The 19,154-nt window shown below is 48.5% G+C and overlaps 3 protein-coding genes across 5 annotated transcripts in view; 2 read left to right on the forward strand and 1 right to left on the reverse strand.

Moving 5' to 3' along the window:
- Positions 1–155: 155 nt before the first annotated feature.
- grhpra (glyoxylate reductase/hydroxypyruvate reductase a) lies at positions 156–4,732 on the forward strand. The gene is made up of 9 exons (XM_030367543.1): positions 156–421; positions 993–1,123; positions 1,554–1,626; positions 2,003–2,119; positions 2,300–2,388; positions 3,139–3,240; positions 3,381–3,516; positions 3,744–3,874; positions 4,190–4,732. The coding sequence occupies exons 1-9, from the start codon at positions 336–338 to the stop codon at positions 4,309–4,311; spliced, it is 987 nt and encodes a 328-aa protein (XP_030223403.1). The 5' UTR covers positions 156–335; the 3' UTR covers positions 4,312–4,732.
- Positions 4,733–4,904: 172 nt separating this feature from the next.
- tomm5 (translocase of outer mitochondrial membrane 5 homolog (yeast)) lies at positions 4,905–8,692 on the reverse strand. 2 transcript variants are annotated; one of them, XM_030367540.1, is made up of 2 exons: positions 8,472–8,684; positions 4,905–8,294 (listed from the first exon to the last, which is right to left on the reverse strand). In XM_030367540.1, exon 2 carries the CDS (start codon positions 7,381–7,383, stop codon positions 5,371–5,373), a length of 2,013 nt encoding a protein of 670 aa, XP_030223400.1. In that variant the 5' UTR covers positions 7,384–8,294; positions 8,472–8,684; the 3' UTR covers positions 4,905–5,370. The 2 variants fall into 2 exon arrangements, with proteins under 2 accessions (XP_030223400.1, XP_030223401.1); XM_030367541.1 differs by having other exon boundaries at positions 7,999–8,294; positions 8,472–8,692.
- Positions 8,693–9,134: 442 nt separating this feature from the next.
- The window catches only part of frmpd1b (FERM and PDZ domain containing 1b), a 26,832-nt gene continuing 16,812 nt past the window's right edge, over positions 9,135–19,154 (forward strand). For both annotated transcript variants that reach the window (XM_030368721.1, XM_030368722.1), the window contains exons 1-2: positions 9,135–9,321; positions 16,039–16,204. The gene's annotated coding sequence lies outside the window, so the exon portion shown is untranslated. The remainder of the gene's footprint in view (positions 9,322–16,038; positions 16,205–19,154) is intronic.

Here is a 19,154-nt window from a genome sequence, read left to right on the forward strand (position 1 = left end):
TATTAATATTTACCAATTTACATTTATATTTCTTTATCCATGTTTTGACATCGTCCTCTTTTTTAAGAAGAGAGACGGAGAATATATGCATTTATTTTTCATTTTATTATTTTTGCTGCATTCCGCTGGGTTCAATATATTTATCATACGGAATACGCGCATGCGCATTGTAGCCTGACATGACGTCATGTCTGTGTGTGCGTAGTAGTCGTCCGACTTGCTCCAACTTACCACCCATTGACATCTGTCCTGCACTCGTATCCTCTATTAAACATTTACCCAGCACCTCGTGGTAAGGGGACTGCGGCAGCGGTGCTGTCCTGCTCAGTTTCTGGATGCAAGCTGTGCAGAAACTCATGAAGGTCTTCATAACCCGACGCATCCCCCCAGAAGGGGCGAAGCTACTGTCCCAGGCCGGAGTGTAGGTTTGCGTTATTATTATTATTATTATTATTATTATTATTATTATTACAAATGTTACCCTGACAGGTGTACTGTGTTTTACTGTCTGTTCCATAGATTACATTTGTCGGACGGATCTCTTCCACCATGTGAAGTTGTCAAGTTTAGGAATTGACTTCATTGAACAGAACCGTCCACTTCGTATTCAATATTACAATACTTAGTTTACATTGACTTGTTTCAATGAATCAGGGTCAATGGTGGGAGCTGTTAGAGTATTAATTTCTTCGTTATAATCTCTTTTTAAAATGGGTCTTACCTAACAAACTTGCCACAGTTGGTCCTCTTGGCCAAAGGACAGGGGTCAGACTGGAGCCGCATGCCGCTCTCCCACCCCTCTGCAGCGGCATATAGCTACTCTGCAACCCATAGCTTCTTATCTGGTGTTTTTATTACTGTACTATACCGTATGCTTTGATTTCTATTGGGTGAATAGATACTTCTAAATATTTGAATGAAATTAAGCTCTGCTCTTTAATGCATGCTTTTCTATTCTTCTAAGTCTATGTGCCTGTCCTCCCTTCCATCAGATATGAGGTGGCCCAATGGGACTCCGATGAACCAGTGCCCAGGGCAGAGCTTCTGAAGGGGGTGGAAGGAGCTCACGGAATTCTGTGTTTACTCTCAGACAAGATCGATGCAGAGCTCCTGGATGCTGCAGGTACACGTCACTAGAGTCTGGTGGTAGCCCACAAGAGCCCCTCTGTTGTCCCCTATATGTTCAGAGTTCACCTAGACTCTGCATAGCCACACCCTCCCACCCCTCTTAAGCACTCGGTGTATGTTGCACGTCTTGACACTTAATGTAGGACTTATTGTATGTTGTACGTCCTGGCACTTAATGTACGCACTTATCTGTGTACTTAGTTATAGTAGTTAGTTGTGTGAGGCTTATCCTAGCTATCTTTGTGTTGTACGGGAATGGGTCAACCTAGCGATTGTAAGTGCTTGGCACTTGGTTCTATGAACATCCTAACTGTACCGACAGAGATGTATTGTTTCTCCTTCTTCTGACAAATGTGCTTAGTGCAAGTAAATGTAAATATGAGTCTCTGATACATTCTCTCTCTTATTGTCGATTCCCCTTGCAGGGCCCAACCTGAAGGTGATCAGCACCCTCTCTGTGGGCTTCGACCACATGGCCATGGACGAGATAAAGAAGCGGTGGGTGTAACGATTGCTAACCTAACACGCTAGCTCGGGGAAGTGCAGTGTAGCCAACTAGCAACAACTAGCTGTGTCGTGCGTTTGTTTTCGGGCGGCATGTGGCTCAGGAGATAAAGCGGGTTGGCTGGTAACTGGAAGGTTGCTGGTTCAATTCCCGGCTGCTCCTAGGTTGGGGTCAAGGTGTCCCTGAGCAAGGCACCTGACCCTGACTGCTCCCGACGAGCTGGGCTGTGTCCTCGCATGGCTGATCCCGCCCTCGGTGTGTGAATGTGTGCATGAATGAGTGAATGTTAGGCAATATTGTATAGCGCATTGAGTGGCCACTGGTTAGATGAGCGCTCTATAAACACAGTCCCTCTGCCATTCCCCACAGCGGGATACGCGTCGGATACACACCGGACGTCCTGACGGACGCCACCGCGGAGCTCACCGTGGCGCTGCTGCTGGCGGCCGCCAGGAGGCTCCCGGAGGGCGTGGAGGAAGTCAAGAAGTCAGTGCGCACATCCGGCGCCGTCTCTGCTTATTGTTTGATTACGCACACGCACTTGGTTTTGATTGGTTTGTGAGTTTGCATTGCAAATGTGGATGATATTTGCAAGGGGATCCACTTTGTTGTATTTATAGGTGTGTGTGTGGTGTGTGGTGTGTGTGTGTGTGGTTGTGTTCTCAGTGGTGGCTGGAGCTCCTGGAAGCCTCTGTGGCTGTGCGGCTACGGTCTGTCTGGCAGCACCGTGGGGGTCGTCGGACTGGGACGCATAGGTGCTGGTGCCTCCTCTTGCTTCCTCCGACCAAAGAAATATTTCTTCAGGTGCTGAGGGAGTTAGTTTGATTCCCAGACTGATGGTTCTGAGTTTGAAACCCAGTGTCCACGGTCTGCCAGTAGACAGAAGTACGACCAGTAGTCTCACAAATCAGATTTTAGATTAGACTTTTACAGTGCGATGGCAGGGAAGTGCAAACTAGGGTGAAAGGGGCGTTTCACTTTCTCTTGCTTCAAATTTGTTTAAGCCAATGTTGCCGGGCGGGGATCTGTAGACGGAGGTTATCCGGAACGAATGACTACTGGAACAGCCTGACTGGAGGAACTTCAACAACAACAACAGCAACACCTGATATGGCTGAACATTAACCTCAGATCCATTTGAGGACTCATAACTCTAAAGATAACATTGTGCTATGTATCTATTCAGTATGAGTTCAGTGTTTTGAAACGCTATGCTAGGCGGTATTTGCGGTTCGTATCAGCCCTACTTTTTTTGCACACAAAAACCCATAAGGTTGTTTTTTTTGTGTATTTTTGAAATTACTATTTGACCAAAAGCACCATATAAACAAAACCATGTAGAGAACCGTAGCTTGTCAGTACATTTCATCATTGTACACCATACAACATTTACAACATAATTGATAACAGAGGTGTGTGTAACGGACAGAAAGCCTGGTGAATCAGGTCCAGGTTTACCCTTTTGTTGGTCCCTGAAAACCTTCCCGGTGTGTGTATGTTCTCAGGCTTGGCGATCGCCAAGAGACTGAAGGCCTTCGGGGTGAAGCGTACACTCTATTCTGGAAGAACGGCCAAGGCCTACGCAGGCGAGGTCGGCGGAGAGTTCGGTAAGAAAATAAAGATGCAAAGGCCCGCTTTTTGAATAGGTTAAAAACATGGACCATTTGAAGAGATAAAACAAAGGTGGCTAAAGGCATTAGGACTGACTCGTTTGAGTCCCTTCTCTCCACCTCTCCTTGCTCCGCAGTACCACTGGACACCCTGGTCGCTGAGAGTGACTTCGTGGTCGTGTCCTGTTCCCTCACACCCGACACCAAGGGCATGTGCGACCAGGCCTTCTTCAACAAGATGAAGAAGACGGCCGTCTTCGTCAACTCCAGCAGGCAAGGGCGTCACCTCGAGAGGGTTAAACGTATAGACCACTGAAACTGCAACATTCAGTGTATGGTGTAGGCAAAATGCTCCTCAAAAAGAGACAGAATGTTTCTTTCTGTGCATTTGCCTCACGTTGTCCTTGATATAGGATAGCCTTTGCCAGCAAGTAATTGTTCCATCCGTGTGGAGGTGCTGTAATGATCACAACCCTAAGTCTCCCTGTTGTGTGTTGCAGAGGAACTGTGGTGAACCAGGAGGACCTGTACCAGGCTCTGAGCACCGGCCAGATCGCCGCGGCCGGTCTGGACGTCACCACGCCTGAGCCCCTGCCAACCGACCACCCGCTGCTCACGCTCAAAAACTGTGGTGAGCAAATATCAGTAGCACAAACAGAAAATGACCTCTTTTCGGTGAATATTTCTGTTTGTTTTTCCATAATGATCAACCCATGTTTCTCTGACTGTCTTTCTTTCTTTCTTTCTCTCTTTCTCTCTTTCTTTCTTTCTTTCTTTCTTTCTTTCTTTCTTTCTTTCTTTCTTTCTTTCTTTCTCCGTCTCTCTTACTGTCCCTCTGTTTCTGTCTCTCTTCCTTTGTCTTTCTTTCTTTCTTTCTTTCTTTCTTTCTTTCTTTCTTTCTTTCTTTCTTTCTTTCTTTCTCTTTCTCTTTTTCTCTCTCTCGCAGTGGTTCTGCCTCACATTGGCAGCGCCACGTACTCCACCAGAGGCGTGATGGCCGAACTGTCCGCTCAGAACCTACTGGGAGGCCTGCAGGGCACTGACATGCCTAGCGAGCTGACCTTCTGAGGGGCAGAAACGCTCGCCTCAACTGCGCACTCTTCAGGCCTTCAAGAGTAATGTCAGTCCTGAGCAAAACGGTGCCATAAGATTCAATAGGAGTTTCATAGTGAAAACAATAATACGAGGAGAACCGAGAATTGCTGCTAGGATACGGTTAATGATTCATCTTTTTAGATAGTCCTTTTAGTACCCTAAAGACCTTTGTAATTACTAACCGATATAAACAATACAATTCAGACTGTGAGGAGTAAATGCAGAATATTGGTTTAGGATATTTGGAAATGCAGTATACTTTGGAGAAAACTTCCCAGCGCTCCTACAACGCACTTACCTGTTATGTTTTTCTTCAAAACATTTATCAATTTTTCCATATGCAAGAGGATGGAATTAAATTTGACTTCAAATTAAATGTTCTTTCTTTTTTCAACTGTTTGGCAAAATTGTGGGGTACCTACTACATACAAACCAATCAATTATTCTAATTTTGAACCTGATCTTTGCAAATGTATTTGTCTGTTGTCTACCATTTTAAATCTTCCCACACTTATTAAAATTTTTGAGGTATTTATAGTGGCAAACTATATATCTGGAGTCAGATATTCATCACATCATTTATTTTCAGCAAATTTCAATAGTTTAAGGTTATTCTCACAGAGAATATTTTCTCGATATTTTTTATCTTGGCAACATTTCCAATTGGCACTATGGTCCATGACCATCATCTGATAAGTAAGAAATGATTGAGAAGATTACATTTTTTTTTTTTTTTTAAATATTTAATGGGCAACTAATTCATTAACCTTATTTGATTGGATTCTAGTCTAATTTATAAAACAGATTTTCTTTAAAATAATTATTCACACTTAAATCATGTTTTGGTCGTTTCAAACAAAGAAAACAGGAGAATCTTAAATAGTACAATAATTCAAGTGTGCTTCAACATTTGTATCTTAGTCCATATCGCCCGGCTCCTATAGGCTTTCATCCAATCAAGTCCTACAGCTGCACCAGACTTGCACCAGACCATTCAATACGAAAGACCAATCAGCTTTGGCGCCTTCCAGCTCACAGTAGGCTGTCAGCCAATTGGCCGAGCTGTTTGCCGGTCCAGTGTAAGCACGTGTTCTTGGAGTGTTTGTAGAGGTGCGAGGACTGGCTGAAGCGCTTGCCACACTTGGGGCAGGGGTAGGGCTTCTCCCCGGTGTGGACGCGGATGTGCTTCTTGCAGTCCGTCAGGTTCATGAAGGTCTTGAGGCAGATGCTGCAGGCGTACTTCTTCTCCCCCTCCACCAGCACCACGTGGTCCTCGGCCGCCGCCTTCCTGCACTTGGAGAGCACCTCCTCCGACGCCCTGGTGAGCGCCGGACGGTCCCCCGACCCCGAGGAGGAGCAAGGGTCCGGGTCCGTCTCCGAACCCGCCGCCGGGGCTTTGGGGGCGATGCGTCGGAGCCCGGGCGACGCCGTCGTGAAGCCTCCACCTCCTCTGGTTCTCCCGCCGCTGGGGGTGGGCGAGACGGCGGGCTGGAGACCCAGAGCTGGCCTCACACTCCCCAAGAATCCCCCCAGAGAGCTCTGGCTGGGCTGGAGGAGGAGGGTGTCGCTGAAGCCAGGGGTCTGCGTGGAGAGGAGCTGCTGCAGGGGCACCGTGGTGACTGGGAAGACCAGAGAGGAGGAGGAGGGAGATGGGTGGATCGTGTCAGACGGCTCACATGGCTCTCCAGCGACCCCAGAAGCCTCTGCGATGGTGGAGGCAGAGGTGAGGCTGACCAGGCTCTCCTCCACCTCCAGAGCCCCCATGACACCCTCGCTGCCGGGGTTAAGGAAGCAGGAGAAGGCCAGCTCCGACAGGCTGTCCAGTCCTTCCCCCAGGATGGGCTCCTCGCAGGCCGCCGCCTCGCCCGCCCCCGGGTGTGGCTGCGTGTCTGCGTGAGGATCACCGCGGTGATCCCCTTCTGCAGCTGTTCCCTCGTCGCTCAACGCAACGTCTGGAAGGCCGTCGTGGCCCTCTGCGTCTGGGTACGGGGAGCGCTCGGGCGCGGGGTCCGGAGACGAGGTGCTCAGGTTCTCCCTCTTCACCTCGACGAGCACCATGTTCTCCTCCTCGCGCTCCTCCTGTTTCTCCTCTCCCACCAGGACTTTGAGCACGGCTTCGGAGCTCCCCCCTCCCCCCTCCACCCCCCTGGCGTCGCCGTCCGACTGGCTCGGCAGCTCCGTCTTCTCCGACTCCCACTTTGCGGCCTCGTATTTCTCCTCCTGTGGCTCCTCCTCCCCTCTGCTCTCTGGTAGCAGCACGGCGGCGGCGGGGCACTCCTCCTCTTCAGGCTCCCCGCGGTCCTTCCCCAACAGCGTCCTCTTCCTCCCGCTCGGGCTGTCCTCGTTCAGGGGCGATGTGCGTTTGTGGCCTGCGGGCGGCGCTGTGGTCTGTTCCCGGCTGAAACCACCGTTCATCTCCCCGTGGGGATCAAGAGTACCACCGGACGGACTCGCCTCCATTCCGGCTCCGCTGTTGCTTAGCCAAGTATCCGTGAAACAGTTGCTCAGGCTGAATTGGAGACGCTGCGGTGAATCTGACCCAAGCTGCATAGATGTGGCCTCAGATAGGTCCCCTGTTGGAGGGGACAGTAGTGCCTCATTCTGCTGCTGTACGGCCCTCCAACCTGTAGGGGGCGACTTTGGGAAGTCTCGCTTGGACAGGTGTAGCTTGCAGGCTTTCACCACGGTGTTCAAGTGCAGGTGGGAGGCGGCCAGCAGCACATCCATCACGTTTGAGGAGCCCGGCGTAAGGGTGGAGGTATAAATCATCTCTAGCAGGGTGGAGAAGGCCTCGGGGGTCACCACTTCCTGATCAAGCTCCATCACACAGGGACCGTCCCCGTGTTGCATTTTAGTCCCTCCAGCCGCGTCGCCCTCTGTTGAGCTCAGAAGAGCCCTGAAGTGAGAGCTGCAGGCCGCCAGAATGGATCGGTGTGCGTGGAAGCTCTGTCCCCCAACCGATACCAAGCAGTCGCAAAGCTGCCCATGAATGCGCTGGTGGTTCAACTGCTGAAAGATGAGCTTGAAGTGCCCAGGGAAGTCCATCGGCAGACGTACGCCGGGTGATGAATGGCTGGATACACGGTTGGGCGGCTTCTAATGCTTTCCTGTACGCTTTGTCTTCGAAAATAAATGCATGACTCGTGTTTGTCCCCTAATGTCTAAAATACACCATTTGACAGGTTTGCCGGTGATTCATACGAGGCTAGAATGTGGTCGGCCTTAATCCATCATGCGGCCAAATGCACAAAGGTTTATCACAATGAGTCTCCAAATTGCCGAAACGCTTTTCTCCTATAAATAAGTTTCTATTGCATTTTACCTGAAATTCGACATGAGGTTAACCCTTAATATACATAGTATATATATCAGCGTTTTAGCCTAAAATCAGAATTCCACTCACCCCTTTATTATGGTCTGCTCTAGCCGCTCAGACTAACGTCTAGCGGGACCGACACACAGACAACATCGCCCCCTTGTGGTCACTTTGTATAAATGTGAGAGCTTCGTTTAATTTTGTTATATATAAAAAAAAATCGGTCAATGCACAATTTGTAAGAAAACCCTCAAAATATTTTGAGACAGAACATTTTGAGAAAAACATTGATATTTTGACGGATCATATGACAAACATAACACAGCGACTCATCAAGTCTCAGCCAGACGAGTTCAACACATTGTATTTTATTATATCACACACTGATACTGCTTCTGCATACACGTTCACAAATAGTTACATTCTCTTCAACAACGACATGGAATAAGAAAAGTGGAGGGCTGGTTCTCGGTGGCAGTGGGCCTGTTGATCTTCCACACAGCTGCAGTGAAGTCTCTCATGACGGCGGTGTTGTTGACCTGCAGTCTGCCCTTGGGGTCGCGACCTGCCATTGGATGGAGGAACAGGTTCGGGACGGGTCCCGATCATATGCTGTCCAGCTTCTTCAGTACATATGGAGCTGCAAACGCAGGAGAAAAACTATTCAAGAGCCTTTCCCATAGTACATAGTCACATTTGAATTGATTCATTAATTAATGATGTGTTGCAGTCAGAAGGCCATGCTCAGTGATCATGGAGTAATGACAGACGTCTCCACGGTTGTTTTTTCCACCGTAATGTCATAGACTGTACTCACTGGCTCGGAGGAGAGCGATGTACAGAATGAAGTTGCGCACGGACGTGAAGACATCCTCCCTCATCTTCTTCTTCATTTCCTCCGGGTCCAGCTTGGGACCTAGTCCTTCCAGTTTAAACATGGTAACGTCCTGTTGGGTTTATTATTCTGCTCATGAAATTAAGAGAGTCGGATCTGAAGCATGTGGAAAGGAAATAACGCACCGGAAGTACGTAATGGGTTAACAAATGAAGGGTGACCCGTATCACACCGCCCTCTAGCGGCTGACATTTGAACAACAGAACAATATACATATAACTAACAGTACAATAATACGATAATAACGGTATACAAATTGAATATGCGGCCTGATATAAGGTATTATATTTTTTGTATTTTTTTTCTCCAAATTTCTAAAATATTATTAGTGAAACAACAGGATTGTTATTATTATTATAAGTATTATTAATAATGATCTTGTTATTATTAATGTGGGCGTTATTATCAGTGGTATGTGCCAAGAACAACAACCGTATTACAGAGGACAGGGGAGACCCCACAGGGAACTGGGTGAAGGCAGCTCTGACCGATGAGTGTGGGGGAGAGAGAGAGAAAAGGGAGATAGAGGAAGGAGGGAGGGAGGGAGGGAGGGAGGGGTGGGTTATTTCTGAGCTCAGGGCCGAGGAGGATTAAATGAGAGCAGTCCCAGCAGCACGATGACAGCATCCAGTGTGAGGCCAAACCCCCCACCATTCGGGACGACGTAGGTTCTCCCGAATAAATTATTAACCTTAAACCTTAGATATCAGTGATTTACTGCGAGATCTACCCGAGACACCTATTATCCTCCCGTGGCTTCTAACAACACGAGGTGAGTTGTATTTTCGTGGTATTCTCTGGTTTTCTCGTGTCTGGAGGGGCAGCCGGCGAAATGGCACCTTGCGTTAATGTCTTAATATTCATATCTAAAAGATGGATGGACAACGAGTCGTGTGCGCGTCGCCCTGATACACCGGTGCTCTAATTGAGATAGGGGGTAAAGGTTTTTTTAATCGGATTAAGATTAGGAAATAGACAACAAAAGATGGACATTTGTTTTCTTTGTTTAGTCTGCTGGTTTGACGTGGATGCGACCACTGATTACGATCTGAAAGGATGGGGACGTTGTTGGGTCATGTAATGAATATAAATACATTTACCCTTCACTTGCCCCATGAGCAGCGGTAGGTTACTAATGTCCGTGGTTTGTACCCTACTCCACTAAAGTAAACCGGTTTACCCCATATCGTGTTTCAAATGTACGGTATAAGTGTGGATGCTGGACCAGCCAGTGTACCGAGCAGACAAGGTGGGTGATGCTATCCCACTACACAAGACGGGCCAGCTCTCTTTCTACACCCCACTAACGCATGCCTCCATCCCTTCCATTCATCGAATAGCCGTATAAACCACGCTCACTGCACTTCATGATCTGACTGCATTCAGCAAGGACGATGCACGCTAGGGTGTATCCCGTTTATTTTCTAAATGTCTGCATTTAGTAGGTATTGTTCAGGTTTGTTCTACATCCAGTTATGAATGGGCGTCGGCAATATGCGTGCTATCTTTTTCTCTTTTACTAGCGAGACTGAGATGTCCTCCATCCTCCATGCTCTCCTCCTCCTCGTCCACGGCGTGAAGGGAGGCATGGTCCACTCAGGACACAAGATCAGGACAATGTGTTCTGCTGTTCTAGGGGGGGTCGTTTGATGTTGCGTGGTTAAATAACAAAAAGACTACTTATCAAGGTTCAGAGACATGTGCGCGTCTGCAGAAACAACAAAATACGCGGTGTGAGGAGGCGGTAGCTTGCCTTCGATATGTTTTTGACAGCATGGTGTCATGTTACAGTGAAATCAAGGCACATTAAACACGCGCTGTCTATCTGGTTGGAAAAGTGCAAAAAAAAAAACAGCAAACAACATAACAACCATAGCATGTGTTACATGGCTGTGTGTATTGCCTGTGTTTGCGTGTGTGTGTGTGTGGGTGTGTATAGTGAGTGAGTGTGTTTGTGTGTCTGTGTATATAGTGTGTGTGCGCGCGTGTGTGTATGTGTGTGTGTGTAGGTCTAGTATAAGCCTGTGCGATGCCAGTGTAGTGCGATGACTCAGGGCTGTGGAGTAGGATGAACCATGTGAGGCGATGCGCTGCGCTCAGGTCAGCCAGCCGGAGTAGAGAGAAGGGCGACAGGCAGAACTCGAGCATCAGGAAAGACTGCCTGCATCTCTGCCTGCTCGCACTAGCCACACTCTGCCCTACTGACTAGCTGTCCCACTTTCTGCAGCCTGTCAAGAAAAGCACCCAGGCGTTCTGTTGTGGTTTCCTTCTCCTGCTCGTATAGTCTGTGTGAAGGGCTGTGATGCCGGGGTTATCTCTGCTCCTCTCCACACTACCGATTGAGTCATCATTTAGAGTAACCTCATTTTCGACGTTGATGAACATCTGCATCAGGCTCCGATATCCATCACTTCGGACATAAATGATCAGTGACCAGTCGATATCTATAAAAGCATTGTAATGATTTCCAGGAATGATTGCGAAGGCAGGACAGGAGACGCACGCCTTCAAATTAATGTTTTTCTTGGCTCCTGTTTTCCCGGTTGCTGTCGTGGATGAGACAGAACCCCTGACCTCATTGGCTTAATTGAGTGGAGCAGCATCACTGCACTTGACTGGCAGGGAGATCATAATATAGGTCACACTTTGTGTGCATGTATGGCTAGGCATGAGGAGAGGGAACATGCCCGTACACGGGCGACAACGCAATTTTTTTACCCCGTTTCCTCCCTCTTATGTGAATCCAATATGAAATATTTAGGCCCCAGCCTGTGAATGCTAGGATTCATCCCAAAGACCCTGGAACGGGATGCATCTGCCTCAGCCGCTTCCCGGATGTAACCTTTACTCAAGATATGAAATGGTATTCCATGATCAATGAACTGGAACACATTTGCCAGCGATAAGCCGAAGGGAGAAGCAAAGGAAACTGTTTACTGGATTTCCAACATCTATCATCTGCTAATATCCCAGCATGTTTCTCCTCAGTGACAGAGAAAATAATAAGCTGTGCTCAAGCCCCGATCAGATATAGAGATACGACACCTCAGCACACTATTCATGTTCTCAAGCCTCCCATGGTTTGGGAGGGTATTCCGAATGCTAATAGCATGAACTGACCGGAGGAGAGAAAGGACATCTGATTGGATTATGTTCAGAAGGGTGAGAACCAAAATGACTCAACCAAATTGAGTCACCGAAACAACGCTCATCCGATGACATAATAAAGCTTCTGCTTCTACAACTATTATTTTCATAGAAACTCATTGGGATATGAAATGTTTGCGACTGCTTGCAGTAGTGATTCATCGGTTAATCCAAAGGTAGTAAGTACACCTTTTAGGTTGTGCTAGGCATTGAATAAACTGTTGCTAGTGGATCGATCATATCCTCCATACAACCAGTGGATTCCTTTGTATCTTGCTTTTCTTATGTACCTGTGCGTTTAAGTGTTGGTTAGTGGAGCAAAAGATACTGAGTTCGATCCCAAAAATATACCTTTAGGGGTGATCAATCGCTACCTTCTTATTAACCGCTATATCAAAACTATTGTCTAGCAATAAAAACTAAGTGCTAAAATAACATAATAAGACCAAACACAACAATGTGTTCCAATGTTAAAACCTTCACCATCACAGACCTGTCCTGAATATCACTGAGCCCTTTAGTATGACTGGACAGTGCAGAAGGTAGATTGAATTAGTCAAGTGGCTGTGAGGACCCCTACCACCCATCCCAAGGATCGCAGCTGTATCCTGTGTGTAATGGACACCACAATTGGTAACGACGTCTTAATGGTAGTGAGAGAGAGAGAGAGAGAGAGAGAGAGAGAGAGACGGTTCCTTTTTTAATTATTGGGTTAAAGACATAATATTGTGCACTTAGGGGCTTGTTTAGGATTTGTTTCTTTGTGTGTGCTTGTGTCTGTGTGTATGTGTGTATTTGTTTGTGTGTGTCTATCTGTCTGTGCATGTGTGTGAGTATTTCATACTGTGTTCCGCAATCCGCAGTGTGGACCAATGAAATTGTAAACGATTTGTTTCTGTGTTTCTATATTTGTGGGTCTGTCTCTGTCTATCTGTCTGTAGCTGTGTCTGTGTGTGTATATCTGTCTGTCTGTGTGTGTGTCTGTGCGTGTGTCTGTGTGTGCGTGTGTCTGTCTGCGTGTGTTTGAGTGGTTCATACTCTGCGTTCCTCAGGAATTGACTGATCTCCTATTTCACGGCGTTGAACTCGAGCGTGTCACTTAGTCTGCGTCGACCAGTTGTCTGCGTGGCATTAATCAACGCAACAGACGCCTGACATGCAGCATCCTGCGTACTGTGGCGGCCCAGCCGAGAGGGTGTTGTGTTCGTCGGCCGTGGCGTGCCAGTAGTTCTTGGGGCTTCTGGAGGGGGAGGGCGGAGGGAGGGAGGGGATGTTCAGCTGGGTCGGGGCTGTCTTGGCTCAGAAGTGCTAATTGGATTTCAAAATGTTTTTTCTTCCTTCTCTGTGTTTTCTGCTCCAGCTTACTGCAGGCATACGTTTGCCAAGTGTACACCTTGGTGAGCAGCAGGGGCATGATGAGGCAGGACTGGCCCATTAGAGAGAGAGAGAGGGAGAGAGGGAGAGGGGGGAGAGAGAGAGAGCGAGAGAGAGCGAGAGAGAGAGAGAGAGAGAGAGAGAGAGCGAGAGAGAGAGAGAGAGCGAGAGAGAGAGAGAGAGAGAGAGAGAGAGGGAGAGGGAGAGTGTGAGAGAGAGAGTGTGAGAGAGAGAGAGAGAGTGAGAGAGAGTGTGAGTGAGAGAGAGAGAGAGAGAGAGAGGGAGATGTAGAGAAATGGGCCACTGGGTTACACAAAAAATAATTGCTAATTGATTTGGGGGATGAAGACAGTGGTGGACTTGAAGAAAGTGTGGTTGTTAAAGAGAGAGAGAGATGGAATGGTGAAGAAATCGTGAGGCATAGAAACCGAAAAACAGAAAGGTGGATGAAAGAAACACTTCTTACCGATCCTCAAAATGTAAAAAAGTTTTTTGCTAAGAATTAAAAATGCAAAAGAAGATTTGAAGCAGCAGCCGAGAGAGAAAGAGAGAGAGTGGGAGAGAGAAAAAGAAATACAGAAGAGAGAGAGAAAGATACACAAGAGAGAGAGAAAGAAAGAGATAAAGAAGAGATAGAAAGAGAAAGAGAAATACAGAAGAGAGAGAGAGATACACAAGAGAGAAAGAGAGACAGGAGAAAGAGAGAGAGAGAAATACAGAAGAGAGAGAGAGAGAGGGAGAGGGAGAGAGAGAGACATCAAGGACTTTGACCATTGGGCTGAGCTGCATCTGATGAGGACTTAAGGACATGGCCCTTGTTAGACAGTGTTCACTATTTCCATTGATTCCAAACCAGAATGAAAGACATCTCATCCCCAAGAACCAGCCCACATGGACCCCCTGGGACCCCATACGGATCCATCCGGGGGCTTATAAGTGTCCCGGAAGTCCTTCCGACCCGCCATGGATCTGCGCTGACTGATTCCTCACATCATCACTCTCAGCCCTAACAATCATATGTCCCTCGCTTGAGCTGAGAAACGACAAGTGGAGCGCGAGGGTGTTGTCTGCTTTTTAATATCTTATATATCGACAAATGGTACGTTAAAGTCTGCCCTCAGCAGTCCCTGTTGGCTCCAGGCCTGGGAAGTTGTGCCGAGATCAGCTGTTCTCCGGGGAACCACGGCAACCACGGCAGGCCGTGCACACTGCACACTTGTTTTTTCTCCGTTCCGAAACTCAGTTTCTCTTACTGCTTTCCTCAACCTCTTTTTGAAATCCTCCCACTCTCTCCCCCCTCCCCTCCTCCCCCCTACAGCCTCCCCCCCAATCTCCCCCCCCCCCCCCCCCCCCCCCATCCCAGCAATATCCTGTCCCCATTTTTTTGTCTTCTCTTCACTCTCCTCTGCCTTGGGCCAACTCTCTTCCCTTAGCCTTTTCTCTACAGCCATTTCCCCTGTTTTTGGCCCCATGCCCCCCCTCCCTCCCTTTTCCTCCCTTTCAGTTCCCACCCCCTCGACCCCTGGTTACCCCCGCAGACATGCCTCTTTCTGTCTCCTTCTTGTGCTCCTTGCCCCGCTCTCGGTGCTGCTGCCTGTGTTGGCAGGCCAGCAGGAGGGGGCGACTGCTAGCCAGGGTTAGCTGTATTAGCTCCATGTATTATTCATGCACCCTGCCTGCAGTCTCTGTTGGCCTCTGTCCTCCAGCTAGCTCTCTGGCTGGGGCGAGCGGCCCCCGTGAGTGGGGGCCGAGAGGGCTCCCTGGACGAGCCGCACAGGAAGGACCCCACCACACGACAATCCCCCCCCCCACACCTCCAATCAAATCTCTTGATTTCGGCCCATCTTCAAGGAATAAGGGCAGGAAAGCCATTTTAAGACGGTGGTTTCCTCAGAAATGTTCTAGGTGTAGCAGGTTTCCCTCAGAAACCATAGAGAATGTTTACTCGTTATATCTCCCCTTCACCTCGGCAACCGTTTCACAGGGCGTGAACGCGTGAGAGTGTGAGTTCAGCGTACAATTAGAAGTCAGGAATGAAGATTCCTTCAACCCAATCCTTCCTGTTTTGCATGTAGAAGAGAAACCTGCTTTAATCACTGGCCAAGATCTGTGCCTGCCTGGCTCCATACATCATATATGTCCTTCTCTCTCACGCACCCACACACACAAACCAGGCCTTTACGGTCTGCCTTCCATGCTTTCAGAGCTGACCCAGTACCTGTTTACTCAACCGGGTGCCATGAAATTTTTATTCAGAGTACCAGACTGGAGATGGAGTGCGCCTTGTTTCCTCATCGGCATGTACTTTCCAGGGAGAAAGGCTATTGTAGAGGGAGAGAGAGGGGGAAGACAGAGAGAGGGGGAGAGAGAGAGAGAGAGAGAGAGAGAGAGGGGGAGAGAGAGGATGAGGGAGGGATAGGGGGAGAGAGAGAGATAGGGAGGGAGAGGGAGAGAGAGGATGAGGGAGGGAGAGGGGGGGGGAGAGAGGGAGAGAGAGAGGGAGGGAGAGAGGGGGGAGAGAGGGAGAGAGAGGATGAGAGAGGGAGAGAGAGGATGAGAGAGGGAGAGAGAGGCGGGGACAGAGAGAGAGAGAGAGGGGGAGAGAGACAGAGAGATAGGGAAAGAGAGAGTGAGTAAGAGAGTGAGACAGAGTGAGCCTCGGGCCAGCAGTGGAAGAGCGTCTGTGTAAACCATAACCACATCGCTGGTTTTTAGACTCCGCCGTCTGCCTTGCCCAACATACTAACATTCATCCCTCTGGGAATAACCAGCAGTGTCACGGTGACTGTGTGGACAGCGTCTGGTAACGTGTTGAGCCAAGGTCCGTGCTAGATGATCCCAGCACGGAGGGTTAGAACCACGGGACGGCCCGCGGACTCTCCTCGTTCTAAATATAAAGGAGGCGGGCGTGGAGGACTCATCTGAAATGACACGCTTCCCTGTTGCACTCCCTCTGCCCTCCACACAGGTGGCCCACCGGACCGCCAGTGATCTCCATGGTCACGAGGTCCCGCCCTCCACCTGTTTTCAGCCAATCCTGGAGGGCCACTCCCCCACCCCGAGCTGATGTCTCAGCGGGCCGGACGGATTTTGTTTTCTGGGCTCTGGAAGAGACAAGCGAAGCCTGAACCTCGGTGAGTGGCGTTCTCTGTAAGGCCGCTAGGTCTTGATGTGTGGGTGTCTGGTATCAGTGGTATGGACTTAGACTGTTGTCTGCTTTCTTTGTGAAGTGGTTGGCAGAAGGCTGTCACCTTTCGTCAATTACAATGTTTCGTTATTCATTGCAACCTTTTAGAGAATGTACTTAATATAATTATAATAAGGGTCAGCTAGATGGGATTTAACTCTTTCGGCTGTGTTCTGATCGTCCCGATACAATAGATACGATCCAATTTTAAAGATTATTAATCGTAATTTTTTCAATGCAGACATCAGTTTAGGTCAAACGTAGATGTAACCTTATCACTTCAGCATAGTACAGAAATAGTAAAGTATACTGTAAATGATGAGGTGCAATGAGAACATCAATTCAATGAACCAGCGTGTTTCTCACTCTCAATCAATCTGAGTCACGCTAATGTTGCTTGACTATTTGCTGAGTGCTTTTCTCTTCCTTTACCACCAAACAGGTTCAACTTGTTTAATTCATTGTATGACTATTTACCATTACAATTATGTGCCATGTCTAATTAGGCTCTCATTCTCTCTAACCCTGTTCTTATTTTGTTATCAACACATTTCCTCCTACTGCTTGTGTTTGAAGTGGTTAAAGGTCTTTCAACGGGGGTTCCTTGAAACAGTCCACTCAAAGAGAGATCCTCCTTCATGCTGCTTTACATGAGGGCTAATTCAGGGTCATCTGTGGCAGCCTCGTAACAGACACAGATACAGGGAAACAAGCAATTAGACAAAGCTGTGCCTTCCCTTCCCCACAAGGCCCCTCTGGCCTGGTTCCAGATACTGACCATCACGCCATCTCTGTGTATGTTGCCCGTCTCGGCGAAACGCGGAGATAGCTTCAACCTCAAGCCCTCACAGTTTTGCAAGTCACAAAGTTGTGTTTGTGCAGTTGTGTATCCGCAGCCACTGTCATTGGAGCTGAGGACCTGACTCGGCAGGGGAAGAGAGAGGGAGAAACAGAGGGGGAGAGAGAGAGAGAGGGGGAGAGAGACGGAGAAACAGAGAGGAAGAGAGGGACGGAAGGGAGAGCAAGATGGAGAGAAACGGAGGAATGAGGAACGCAGGATTTACCTGAGTCAGCAGCACCGGCCGCAGCAACGACACACAATACACACACATCACTGACACACATAAAAACACACACACAAACACATACACAAACACACAAACTAACACACACACACAAACACAAACACACAACAAACACACCCAAATACATACACACACACACACACACGCACACGCACACGCACACGCACACACATACACAAACGTACCCCGGAAACAAACCTCCCATGAGTAACCTTGCTACTACCAGAAGCTCATCCGCCCACCGTCCACCCTGGATCCGGGCGGGGGACAGCGAGCTGTGAGCGAGCCCTGCATCAGGCAGCTGTTTCCCTGACAACAGCTGTCACTCAGCTCGCGCCACTCATCCCTCAGCGCCACGCCCCCCCCCCCCCCCCCCCCCCGGGTGGGACGGCGGGAGGTGCTGATGTGACACCCTGCCCAGTGCTCAGGGGGCTGAGGGGTTGCTGTAATCCTCTTTAGCGCGCCGACCCCGGCTGACACCACAGTACTTATCAACCCTGGAAACACTACCGCTCCTGCCAACATGGCTGCCCCTGGTGGAGCTAGCCTAGCCTAGCTCCCTGCTAGCCCCCCATTCACTTTACACAGGTCCGCCAAGAGCTTTAGAGCGCTATCCGCTGCGGATACGTTATTAAGTGTCAATTAACAGAGGGAGGAATATGTCACATCTATGTATGTATTAATAATAATGTGCTAGACCGCAACCGACCACAATGCAGCATTAACCGCCCAAACACCACCTAATTGGAGTACAGGAACAGGGCCATTACGACTTGAGCGTTGTTGTTTACCTAACCAAGCGCTCATTTCCAAACGAGTGCTTGATAGAGTGCTGGGAAGCCTCTGCCAAACGCCTCGGTCCTGCCCAGCCCTTCTAAAGCTTGACTCCCCTCATTCTGCGTGCTGATCAAACTGGGCTACGGGGAAGTTGGCAGGGAGAGGCTGAGCCATCGATCGCTCGGTTTCAGGAGCACATTCATCATCGTTAACCGTATCAAGAAGGCCCCGATCACTATGGTTTGGGCCCCAAGAATGGCCCTCACTAACTCCCCCCACCCCCCACGCCCTTATTGGGTCACAGAGTCCGGCTAAAAAGCCAGACAGCAGAGCTCAGAGCCCACCAGTGATGTTCCGAATGTAGACCCTTTCTAAGCCGTTCCTTCATACGCTGCTCTGAGATTGATGACGGTGTGTTGGGTGTTCTTTGTGGGACAGCCTCTGTCCCACAAAGAAATCCATACATCGATTTCAGCAAGTGTTGATCTTTGGGCTCATTGAATAATTCAAATGAGATTGTGGAATGAGAGATACATAAATATACATGTTTGAATAAAACATCGCCCCTCGTCAAGCAAACACAGTGAGATCCTGTTGTATGAAGCAGCAGAACTGATATCATCTGCTTCTTGTTTCCTTGAACTGATGGTATGAGAAACCCAATCTCTTCCTGTGGAGAAGCGTTCCAGCATTGTTTTATCCACTTCACCGTGACGGAATCAGCCCTCATGTTTTTTATCACATTTTATTTAAATGTTTCATTTGTAGTGCTGTCATTTTCATTCGCCTTATTCCAAATAGAAAAAAAAACAACAGTTATTTTGTCATTATGATGATTGAATATTTACCGTTAGACTCCTTGTAGGGGAATCCCTCTTTATAAATGTCTTGTTCCTTTCCCCCTGGGTTTGTAGGAGTCTTTGAGTGCTCAGAGTCGGATCAACCTGTCAAATCCCATCTTAAAGCCTGTGAGCTCTGTGAGACGGAAACTAAGATAAAGGGCTGCAGAAATGCAACTTGACGTGAAAAGCGAAC

This window comes from Gadus morhua, chromosome 10, assembly GCF_902167405.1.
Source record: "Gadus morhua chromosome 10, gadMor3.0, whole genome shotgun sequence".
NCBI lineage: Eukaryota > Metazoa > Chordata > Actinopteri > Gadiformes > Gadidae > Gadus > Gadus morhua.

Coding starts and splice junctions, on each gene's coding strand:
- grhpra (XM_030367543.1), top strand. CDS start 336: ATGCAAGCTGTGCAGAAACTCATGAAGGTCTTCATAACCCGACGCATC. Junction 422..992: donor CTACTGTCCCAGGCCGGAGT/GTAGGTTTGCGT, acceptor CCCTTCCATCAG/ATATGAGGTGGCCCAATGGG. Junction 2,389..3,138: donor CGTCGGACTGGGACGCATAG/GTGCTGGTGCCT, acceptor GTATGTTCTCAG/GCTTGGCGATCGCCAAGAGA.
- tomm5 (XM_030367540.1), bottom strand. CDS start 7,383: ATGGACTTCCCTGGGCACTTCAAGCTCATCTTTCAGCAGTTGAACCAC.